Here is a 12,553-nt window from a genome sequence, read left to right on the forward strand (position 1 = left end):
GAACCAGGCCGGTTCCGAATTAAAGTTTTATTTGGGGATAAATAAACTGATGCAACTATGATCTGTTAATGACCGATCACACAGACGCCTCGATGTCGATTATTGGTTGTCGACATTTTTAATAATTGACTTACAAGTGAAAAAAGAGTTTATGTAAAACGAGTGTCCCAAAACAAAACACTACATCGTTATCGATATGTATATAAGAGCTTTTTTCGAAAGGGAAAAGCTGTTTTCTTTATCTATCCGAAAAGTATATTAAATATAGACAGTAAAATAATGCGAGTCCTCCGCAGGGACGTCTGAAATAGAATACGCCAGGCCCGCGTCTCTCGCATCCATGGACTGGCGCCTACGTTATTACGAGGTATAGATATTTCATGTACCTGGCCACCTGCAGGTGGTGGTGGCCACTAGATCCACACACGCGAACCTCGTTGGTGACTAGAGCACCTCATAACACAAAAATGGCGTCCTCACACAAAAACACCAACCTTAGGAACTAATAATGAAATTCTAATAAATAGATTTGTTATACACTTACTAAACAACAGAAAAAAGTGTTCCGCGCCGGGGGCCGTTTATTTTACATTTCGCTACAAGTGAAAAGGAAAGCTTGATAAAAACTATAAGAATAAAAGAGACAACAAGATGTTTTAATTGCGTGTAAATGTAAACAAATATTATTCGGGCCACCAATCACCGCACGTTGCCATCATAGACTAACAAATTCATTAGGCAGAAGGTACAAACCACGTGTACAGAATTTGTAGCCGGGATTTATGCCTATATAACAAATAAATAGTATAAAAGGTAGGTGAAAAATTAAAGACGTTTTAAAAAGAAAGAAATACACATATTATAAAAACAATCATACAAAAGAAAATATTTCGAAAAGATTCAATTTATTTCTTTTCTGTCTCTTAGAGAGCATTCTAATTTCGGGATTATTTATATGAGCGGAATAAATTTAGTTGAGTAAGCTGTTCTTTCGAAATGTAATTTTTTTTCTTTAAATCTTTCAATATCACGGCTATGTTGGCAACACGTTTCTTCAGTCTTTTATTTTGTTGAACTAGTACTTTATTTTTTTTTCTGCAACAGTTTTTTCTTGCATGTTAATTAACGTACGCGTTTTTTAAGTGCTGCTTATCTGGGTGTTTCAAAAATATCTACCATATCCAGTATGCTGACATTGTCGAGACTTGTCGGGGAGTTTTCAATATTTATATTGATGTGTTCCTAGGAAATAAAACAATATAAGTAAAATATATCTCGTCACTATTAAGGTAGGCTAGATATATATATATATATATATATATATATTTCATTTAGTTTTTTACTCTTTTTATTACCTCTATAACGAGAACAGCGTTATTTTTGAGAAGTGTACGACCTTTGTTTGAAGAATATTTATCGGTAGCTTTGAAATGATTGCTACAAATTCTACTACTTTTTGAAGGCGTCCAACTGCAATCACTTCTTTGTTTACGAATAATAGCGATCCACCCTTGAAGCCTGTTTTCAGTGGTAGCTTTATTTTAACATATTGTGTTAATGATAAACTATTTATATTTTCTTTTCTTATATTCGACAAGTTTAATTTATAATTAAGTGTATCAAACAAAATTATAAAAACGTTATTAAAAGAAAAAGAGAACTCTGGAGTAAAGATGACTTTACTGCCTAATATTCGCATCTGTACTTTTATTCTATGTCCGGAACGCACGCATCCTTGTCATTCTTAACAAAAACATGACAAAAAATGTATTTTCCATCTCTTTCTTTTTTCTAACCTCCAAATATCAGAATATTAGAAAAATAAATGAAATATATTAATAAATCAAAGTATATTGCTTACTTACATGTGGTATGAGATCCCTTGTGTTGTATTAACTTTGGTATCGTAATTGGTACACTTTCACACACGATGGCATTTGGATAGTTATTACGAGGAGCGCGAAACGTATTACTCGTTGTCGTGCGCGACACAGACTAAAGACAATACGTCCCAATTAGGACGTTTTCTAGTCTTCACCTTTTGCGCGTTTATAACATATCTGTTTACTAGAACATCATTGGGAACTAAGATGTTATGCCTCTTGCGTCTGTAGTAACACTGGTCACTCGCCCTTCAAACTGGAACACAATAATCCTCAGTATCATTGTAAGGTAGATAACCTAGAGGGGTTGCACAAAGCCCTACCATCACTAAATACCCCTACATCAGAGTTCTTACCCTATTTTACAGTACCCTGTGGGACCCCGCACTACCCCTCTCTTCGGTTCCTTATACTGTTTTGCTCATGACGTGTTTTATCTACTGAGCTATGTTGGAAATTCAAAGTTTTCACCATTATTAAAACACCGATGGGATAAAAAAGCTAGTTACAAAAATCATATAAACTTAAAATTGTGTTTGAAAATAACCATATAATTTTACATGTGTGATACATCACAAAATACAAGTAATTTATTTTATTTTGTATTTTATATTACTTCATTTAGCACGTTCTTTTTGAAAGTAATATATTGTTTTGGATACTGTGAAATGCTATTGGCTGGCTTTCAATGGAAAGGCACCGCAACTGAACAATGCTCGTATTGATACAAGTTCTTCAGATGTTGCAGTGTGTGTTTGGTATTGGTTTGTATTATTCGTGGTAAATAAATTAATGTATATAAATTAAGACATCCAACAATCTGTATAAAACACAACTTTTGTTTTAAGCAACATATAACACCTTAAATTTTACAATACTGGTATATATAAATATTATATATACCTATTATGTACATTATCGTTTTTTCTTTTCAGATGGATATGTCCGTTACGCTTCAACACGAAGACACGTCGCCGACAGGAAATAATTCTCTTGAAATATACCTTTCCATCGTAGTACTCTGCACAGATGTCACCGGTAATCCTGACTTACCTGAGACAAATTCCTTTGTGAATTCAGAATCAGAACTGTCTCTTTCATCTAGTTTCGTTACACCGACTTCGCCGTTACGATTATCATCACCACTTTCGTTGCCGTCCTCCCCTACACCATTTGCAAAGACACCGCTTCAAACACGCTCCAACAAATCCTTAGATGATCATTCACAAAAGAGAAAACTCAATCAAGCAGTATGTACCCACCGTTAATCAAATCAAGATCTGCTACTGGTAAGCCGAGACAATTTTTTTAGAGGAAAAGCTTGATTAACATAAACTTGTACCTGTCTCATAAATTTACTACCAAAATGTCTCTCTTAATTTAAATTAATATTCGTTGACATACGTTGATACGACATTTTGCTACGTGTTTCCAGTAAGTTTATAATTATTATAGTAAATGTCGCATATCACGTTATGATATACCACGGTCGAGTTACGCGGTGAGTATCGAGTTTGTTCTTACAGAATATCTCTACTGCTATATTTTTATAAATGATTTGACAAAAAAGTGTAAGAAGATAAACGTGCAATTTACTTCGTAGTTTTTATTGAATTTACTTGGTGGTACGGCTTTGTGCAAGTCCGTCAGGTTAGGTACCACCCACTCATCAGATATTCTACCGCCAAACAGCAGTACTCAGTATTGTTGTGTTTCGGTTTGAAGGGTGAGTGAGCCAGTGTAACTACAGGCACAAGGGACGTAACATCTTAGTTCCCAAGGTGGGTGGCGCATTGGTGATGTAAGGAATGGTTAATATTTCTTACAACGCCATTGTCTATGGGCGGTGGTGACACCTTACCATCAGGTGGCCCATTTGCTCGTCCGCGTACCAATATCATAAAAAAAAGTTAGTATCTTAATGTTAATTATACAACCATTTCTATATATATTCATATATCACTATCTATATTATATTCATGTGATAACAATTTGCTAAAAAACACTTTCCTCTAAAAGTTTACAGATTTAGAAAGAATTAACAGATAGCTTAGAAAAGACTTCTTCTGATGAACCTAATGATCTTCTATTTAGAGTATGTCGAAGTTAAAATGTCATTGCATTTAGTCGTGATTGACATTGGTGTGTAGTTTCTTGCTACCACATTTCATTATTTTACTCTTTCTCTATCAGCGTATTAATAATTTTCCCCACTCTGACAGGTTTGTTCAGTTTTTGTTTGCAATCGTTGCCGATATTTGCCTTCTCTTGAGAGTTCTGACGTTGTGTCGTTCATGATTAGCTATTAATACTGCTTCTCGTTCTGAGCTTATTTAGTACCTACGTACTAAGCACATTTTTAAAGGCTTGTTTAGGTATTGATCAGAGGAATGCCGCTGCTACCAAACCTTAATTTGTGTTGACCTAATAAATAAAAATAAAAGTAACTTGTAGTAAATAAAATCAAAATCGTTTGAGTATGTAATGTATATTATGACAGTTTATACATACAAATAATAATAAGTAGCTCCTACCGACTGTTATCGTGGTACTTTTACTTTAAAAGATTAAGATTTTATAAATTTTAAGCAGTTTTTAACCAACATATTAATACCCTATTCAAACCAACATACAAGCAAAATTCAACCTAACCTGTAATATATATGCTAACCAAGCAAATTAGTACGAGTAGTACCTAAATTTTTATTTTTTTTATTTTAAATAATCTAACCTAGCCCATAATATATTATACTATGTAAACAAAACATTCTCATACAAGACTAATGATTATAAGCGCAGATTTTGAACACTCTAGATTAAACACACGCTAGATTAAAGCCTCGCTCTCTAAGCCTAATTACATTCAACGCAAACGGTCTTATCCAGCAAATCGATCTAGTCTGTCGACGTCATGCTAGTGCATGAGACATTTCTCAAACCAAGAACACGTAGCCCTAATATGGCTAACTATCGCATAATATACAACGATTGTATCTCCGCCAGAGGGTTACGATTATTTATTACAAAAAGTCAGTGCACTGCGTGCCGCTCGACAGCCCGCCGCTCACAAATATCGAAGTGTCTATCTGCCAACTAAGTATGACAAGCCATCAACCAGTCATACTAACTTCAGCTTACCTCCAACCGTCCAAAGAGCTTCTAGAAAGTAACATTAAGTCACTTCTTTCAACAGGTAGCGCGGTAATTTTGACCGGCGACCTAAATAGTAAACATCGAGAATGGAACTCTCTCCATACAAATGCTAGGAGTAGAAAACTAGAACAACTGTCTCACCTCCAGTCGTACAATTTTGCTGTCATTGCACCAATGACGACCACTCGATTCCCACTCTCGGAAAACCCTAGAGATTGCCCAGACGTCCTCGACGTGGTGATCTAGAAAGCCGTGACCTTACAGTTACGTTCAATCGAGACACTATCAGAGTTAGAATCAGAGTCCTGTTATCGTAGAACTAGGGCCCGACGACCCACTTCGTCATCCAACCAAAACAATCGTTGACTGGAACAAATTCAAAGAGCTGCTACAGTCCTCAGACTCACGATCCCTAAAAGGGCATTTCCCGATAGAATTGACTCCGTCGACGTTGCGAAAGCGGCCGCGATTAACGAATCCTGAATCACATAAGCGACCAAATTTATGAGTGCTCCAGGGAGATCACAAGTACGCCCTAACGAGCGTTGGGAGCTCCCTGAAGACTTCAAAAACCTTATTTCGCGAAAAAAATGAAAGAAAACTGGACGCAACTCTGTACCCTTCAGGGGAACGTCAAAGCCCGCTTCAAGGAATTTCGTAACACACACAGCGTTTTGGTCGATGCCCAGATCTCTCAGGGTTATGCCACGACTACGACCATGCCTCCATTCCTAACTTCACACCCGCAGTAGACAACCTGGATAAGGTCAAGTGCTTAGCCGACACATTTTAAACATAATGCTCACCAAGCAACCAACCGGAAGACCCCGATCACCTCTTAAAGGTAAACGCAGTCGTAGATTACCTTAACTCTGTGCCATCCACCAATGACAACTAAATCTTACAAACCAAAACGTGTCCTGGTGCGGACCGGACCACTATCAAAGCCATTAAGCGCCTCCAGCAGTAACTTAACTTATAAAAAAAACTACATATAGTTATTGGAAACTCATCGATTTTTTTTCTCCCTTTAAAATAAGGGGCTCGTCTTCATATTACATTTGGTTATGATTGTTTTTCATTAACCAATTAATGTACCTTTAAGAGGCGCTGCTTGAATATTTATTTAGATTTAAATAAAATGCAGTGGTTAATTAGTTAAGCATATATATAGTTACGTGAGTAATTATTATTCAAAACGAAATTCTTCCAAGCGGTTTACAAATTTATTATATATAACACATTTCATTGTAAATTTTATATTTTTTAAGAATTTAATTTATATTTTTATATAAACACCATGGGTATCCCTGCTGGTAATGCTGAAAATTAAAAGAAAATCTTTGTGCAGAGGTGTGCTAAGCACAGCTTTTGATTAACTTTTGAAAAAATCTAAATATCTTACCATTTAATAATTGTTTTGGAAACCAAACTCCAATATTCTTCTTATTTATTAATGATTATATCTAATAATTATATCTAAGAAATTTGACAATATATATATTGTTACATTTATGTTGTTATGATTATCAAATTATCAGGTCGGGGCTGGTGGCAAACATAAAATAAAACCTAACTTCCATGGCTTCTTTGGACGCAAAACTGGCCAAGCTGCTGGTTTCTCATACGCAGAGGCCAACAAAGCTAAAGGTATTTTTTTATACTACTATCTTATTAATAAATTATCCTAATATGTTTGAAAACTATATTGTTTGACTTAATTGTAATTATGAAATCTTGAAATGATTAAATACATAATGTTAGATAAGTTTCAATTATCAGTTAGATAAGATGTAACATTTTTACGGACACGGTCCATTATAATATGCTGATAAACTAGTTACATAATTTTGCTATGTTTTGAAAATTTTTAACATTACATTTAGCTAAATATTGAGTAAGTAGGTATTGATAATGTATTAGATATATGGCTAGATTCATTTAAATATTTTTAATTATAGGTATTACCTGGGGGGATGATATACTTTTTGAGTTCTTGGAAAACCCCAAGAAGTACATCCCTGGCACTAAAAGGTCTTCATTGGATTGAACCAAAGCTAAAGAGCGTGCAGATCCAATTGCTTACCTAAAGCAAGCATAGGAGAAATATTCCAATATTTGGAAAATGCTTCTTATTTGTGAGCGCAATCAGTATCAACATTATTTAATATATGTATTTATTTTGAGTTATCAAAAGTTGTGAAGTTGTTACTCATCACCATCAATCTTCATAGTTGGACGTTTGTGTGTTGTATTTAATGTAAATGTTATAAATGTATGACAAAATTTTTTTTTACTGAGCATAACAATGTTGTGAGTGATTTTTTATGTTATTAAATTAATAACAGACATCGTATTTAGTTTTTTATGTTACCTACAAATTTGTTACCCAAATTTCAAATAGAAACTAATTTGATCACCAATGTTACCAATACATAAATGTCAATAATTTTAGATAATTTTTATTAATTTTACCTTAGCTTTGTTTGCATTCATATTGCATTTAAAATGTTAGGTTATTATTTTGAAGAAATCACGAAAATGCTTTAAATTCTTAACTATTTTAAACATTAAAATTGTAACAAAGAAAATACCAGGAAAAGTTATCAAACTAACTTTGTATTTTTCTAAATTAGAATTCGCTATTCTATCTTCGTGGTGTATATTCTGTCATATTTTATACGGATAGCTAATTTATTACATAAGTAAAAATAATAGTAACAATGAAATTTAAACCTCGCCATGTTACTTTGTTAAACATATTACATAATGTGATCCATAGTTATTCTCTGTGTATTTGTCATTATTCTCCGCTTTAAGTCTTTAACATTGTCGATTTTCTATGCATTGATACCAAGACTGATATCTAACCTCTATGTACCCACATGTCACCTCCACAGTCGAAACCGCCAAAGATCTGAAAGAACACTTAACGAACCGATTTGTTGAAAAAGTCAAATCAAGTTCAGTTGCCTTATATCGACAGAGAAAATTTATTTGAAAGGAGGTACTGCCATCGAAATGTGACAACAAACATCACCCATTAGTTATCCTGTAAGCACAGAAACCCCCTGGACGTCGAATACGCCATTCGCGAGGTATACCGTAATATTTACTCCGCTATGGGGATAGCGTCGTCTCCTCCTTCAAAATTGATAGGTTCACTGACTCCAACATACCATCCGACCAAACCGGAACCCTATAATTGGTCCATAAGCAGGAAGGAAAGAAACTCTTGATGGACCATGTATAAGGAAAAGGTGAGAGGTCACGCGTCATGACCATCCAGGAATCTCAGGGGCAGACACACACACAGCTTTCTGAACACACCCGTAAACGTTTAAATTTTTTTACTCGTGATATTTTCGAGAAGCCGGCTGTCGATTGTTTATTGTATGGAATTGAAGATCGTTCATTAAGGCTAGGTGGTAAAGCAGTCAACTGTCAAGAACCAGAACAAGTACAAAATTATTTTCAATCGAAATGTTACTTCTTTCAAAAACAGTTAGACTTTCTAGGTTTTAGTGTATTTGGATTAAGTATACGACCGGATTTCCGTTAGACTAGCTATACATAATTTTCCAGTACCTCAAAATGTACATCATGTCAGACGTTTCATAGGGCTCATTAGTTTCTTTCGAAGATTTGTCAAAGATATTGCAATTATTGCGTGTCTATTGACTAATCTTTAAACACATTAGGTCCTTACATATGAAATTGGCGTTTTGTACGGGAGTTTCCCGCCGACATATATTTAATTAATCAAAGTATGCACCGTTGTTATCTATGTACTTTTGCCATGTCATAGGTAGTTCATTGAACCCTTTACTAAAAAAACCATGGGGGCGAGAATCAATCAACTCTTTGAAGGCGGTTTGGACTGCCGCATCGGAGTTGAATTTTTTTCCTTGTAAGAAGTTGTCCAAATTCCGGAAAAATTGGTAATCTGTTGGAGCAGGGTCCAGGGAGTTCTGTGGATGTCGCAGACATTCCAATTGTAGCTCATCTAACTTAGGGGCTATTTGTTGTGCAGTGTATGGTCTTGTGTTGTCGTGAAGCAGCAGTGGCCTAGAGCGATTAACCAATCTCGGTTGTTTAGCAGCTAATTCTTCCTTCATAGTTTGCAGTTGCTGACAATAGATATCTGCCATAATCGTTTGGCCAGATTTTAGGAAGCTGTAGTGAACGACACCGGAACTAGTCCACCAAACACTCACAAGTGACTTTTTCTAAGTTAATTTTTGTTTAGGTTAGGATTTAGCTGGGTCTCCAGGGTTCATCCATTACGACAAGCGCTTCCAATTATCGTACAGAATCTACTTTTCATCACAAGTAATGATTCGATTTAATGGCCCTTCATTATTATATCGGTTGAGCAAAGTAACACAGCAGTCGACGCGTGATTGCAAGTTGATTAATACAGTTTTATCACTTACCACCTTAGCCTGCAACTATCTCTGAAGTGCTTTGTGATGGATCCGTCCACGGTGTTGGTTGGTAGTAATAGCTTTATCGATATCGAGAGTAAGTTTAAACTTGTATTGAAATGCTGGTAAGTACAATATATATGAGCGTTCCTATCTCTTGTAAGTTATCCGTCCTCCTGACGACGGATAGCTAGTTCCGATAGGAAATGCTAATCGTCGATAGGCTATTGCAGATAAAGTAAGGACAAAAGAACAGATTTGTCTATCTTGAGTTACTGAAACCAGGGATAGATCGACTATTAAAAACGGTCGTAAATGGATCTCCCCACTAACTTAAGAGAATTTGTTAGATAATAGATAAGGTATTCTAGACAGCTGAGAGTTATGACTACTAACAGACACAGAATCAAGAACTTTACTTGCTTACCGATGACATACAAACTGAACAGAAAAAAACAGAAATGTTTAGTTCAACAACATAATTTAACAACTAGATAATTGAAATTGCATAGTAAATAAATATATTGTATATTACTGAATCTTTAATGATTATAAGCAACTTACAACACTGTGAAGTGTCATTTATCTTTTGTCACATAAACCAGTTGTCAAATAAAATTGACTGCATTTAATATGTATTCGGATTTAAAAGTGTATTTTGTTTTTTTCATGTGATTGTATTTTTATATCGAGATAAAAAAAATATATATCTTAAAATTAACATGCAGAAATTTGTTTTTTACTGACACTTTATTTAAAAAAATTAATAAATTGTTTTATTTACTTTTATCGGTGGTAGTGAATTTTAATATTTATGTATCTCGGCTCAAAGAAAGACTATTTTTAATGGTTTTAACATCATTGTGAAAAGGTGAGTCATATTTTATGTTCATAAAGGTACATATAGAAGCCTATTTTTATCAATAAATTATGTCTATGTTTGTCTTTATTAGCAGCTGACTAGGTGATGAGAACGTGTGTTTACCTAAACACAATTTCAATTGAAGAATTTTTGTAAAACTTCATAAAATTATGGCAAAATCATCAGCTTTAAGTTATCATGAAATCTTATTACATGAATCTGACGTTGAATTACTCTGTGGGCCACATTGGCTAAATGATACTGTAATTTCATTTTATTTTGAATACTTCGAAAAAGTATTGTTTAAAAATGTCAATGAAATCTTGTTTGTTTCACCTGAAGTTACAATGTATAAAAATGGTTCAAGCTTGTTAAATAAATATTTTCCTAGAACCCCTAGTCATTGATACCAAGAAGTTTGTATTGTTTGCTCTCAATGATAATAATTCACCTGCTAAGGCAAAAGGTTCTCATTGGTGCCTTTTTGTTTTCTCTAAAAACTGAAAATTGTTTTAATCACCTCGATTCATTATCTGAAAGCAATTGTGATGTTGCATGGGATTCTGCAAAACATTTAATGTCATATTTGAGGGAAGGAGGTAAGATTTGTGATATTTTTGGTTAAAAATTGTTTATAATTGCATGATATTGTATACAAAAATAATAAAAAAATATGATTGTTTTTATATTCATTTTATTAATCATATTAAAAATTGTTTTTTTCATAATAACAAAATTGATTATATTTCAGGTACAATTAATTTTATGGATAAGAAATGTCTACAACAAAACAACGGTTATGACTATGTTGTAAAGTAATTTGTATACTGAGAGGCTAGCAACCCATGCTATGAAATTAAATGTCTATCAAAATAAATAGGAAAGAAATTCTTTTAATTATTAAGTATTTAGCAAAATGGAAATAAAAGGTGCTTCTAATTTATGCATATACAATCCAGACAATTAAATAGTTTTGGGTGTATCAGATTATTTTTGCCTGTGTCAGACATTTTCTTTCTAAATTGTAAAAGGAAGTATAAAATTAAGCAAGGACATCTTTTTAATAAATCATTTCATTGATATTTCTTAAGAAAATTCTAAGAGTTGATCTGTGTCAAAGTTTTGTTAAGTTAGCATATTCGGGTAGCAACATTATTTGACATAATTGGGGAACATGGAAATATAACAAATAAGTTATCTATTTTTTTCCTCAAAAATGCAGTGAAATGTTACTAACATCATATTCAGATAATTAACCATCATAATTTTTTAACATTAAATACATTGGTTAAATATTCAAAAGATATTTTTAATCAAGGTCTTCCCTATTTTTTAACTCTATAATCTAAAACTATTAAATATTTATTAAAAAAATATGAATAAAAGCTTGTGATAGAAAAATATATGTAATAAACTAAGTTGATGTATCAAAATTAATTTATTTAAAAGTTAAAAATGGTTGCTTGTGTATTTCAAATTAATACATATATTTTTTCTCTTTTATCTTTGTTTTTAACCTACTCTTACTGGTAAAACCTATTAGAGGTGTAATGTGGCATATTTTGTATTATTAATCTGTTACACTGGTGTATATAAAGTGAATAAAAACTATGTAGTCAGAGTAAGAAAACCTTCGTCAGTTTTCAAATTCACTCCTTTATCAAGTCATAAACTTTTAGTACCTTTGAAACTAAAGCACTATACAGACAACTGCATATAAAATTAAACTAACATAGTATGATAACTTGGTTCAAAATAGTGTAACATCTAAGGACTACATCTAGTGTCATATCAACATAAAAACTTTTTTATAGTCTCATTAGTCATTACAAGATTTAAATTATTTTTAGATATGATATCTTAATTGTCAATTGTCAAAGTCTGTCAGTGTCATATACTTGCAATATCTTGCAATCTTAGAATTAAAACGATTGTAATATTATTCGGCCGTTACTTTAAGTGACTTTTAATGTAATGACGTGTGATGAGTGGTTCCATCGGCACCGGGAAGTGGTGGTGATTCCTTGGCCTGCAAAAGCGGCGGATATACCCTATCGAAAATCGATGGGGTTTGATGGTGGAGCGGTGAATAAATAATAACGATAGAACCAAAGTAGTCGTAGAACATTTTCGAAGTGTCTGGGAGGGCTTCAGAGTTGTTCCTTGTTGGATCACTGCGACAGCGACGACTACAAGCTGTGATTGATACGAATGGCGGATATACTCAT

General features: G+C 33.6%; 2 protein-coding genes and 1 long non-coding RNA gene across 4 annotated transcripts in view; 2 read left to right on the forward strand and 1 right to left on the reverse strand.

The window, feature by feature from the left end:
* Positions 1–12,553, forward strand: part of LOC113400554 (cytochrome b5 reductase 4) — a 78,321-nt gene that overhangs the window by 9,697 nt on the left and 56,071 nt on the right. Inside the window, exon 1 of one of the 2 annotated variants that reach the window (XM_026640170.2) lies at positions 10,110–10,334. The exons of the other annotated variant lie outside the window; for it this stretch is intronic. The gene's annotated coding sequence lies outside the window, so the exon portion shown is untranslated. Of the gene's footprint in view, positions 1–10,109; positions 10,335–12,553 lie in introns of those variants that run through there. 2 annotated transcript variants of the gene reach the window in all.
* LOC113400561 (uncharacterized) lies at positions 2,845–7,392 on the forward strand. The gene is made up of 3 exons (XR_010309403.1): positions 2,845–3,172; positions 6,578–6,686; positions 6,998–7,392. It is a non-coding gene; the product is annotated as an uncharacterized LOC113400561 (long non-coding RNA).
* LOC135193756 (histone-lysine N-methyltransferase SETMAR-like) lies at positions 8,795–9,187 on the reverse strand. Its single transcript, XM_064217575.1, has one exon. The coding sequence runs from the start codon at positions 9,185–9,187 to the stop codon at positions 8,795–8,797; it is 393 nt and encodes a 130-aa protein (XP_064073645.1).

The sequence above is a fragment of the Vanessa tameamea genome, chromosome 17 (assembly GCF_037043105.1).
Source record: "Vanessa tameamea isolate UH-Manoa-2023 chromosome 17, ilVanTame1 primary haplotype, whole genome shotgun sequence".
NCBI lineage: Eukaryota > Metazoa > Arthropoda > Insecta > Lepidoptera > Nymphalidae > Vanessa > Vanessa tameamea.

What these genes read in the sequence shown, in the direction of transcription:
- LOC135193756 (XM_064217575.1), bottom strand. Translation starts at nt 9,187, where the DNA reads ATGGCAGATATCTATTGTCAGCAACTGCAAACTATGAAGGAAGAATTA.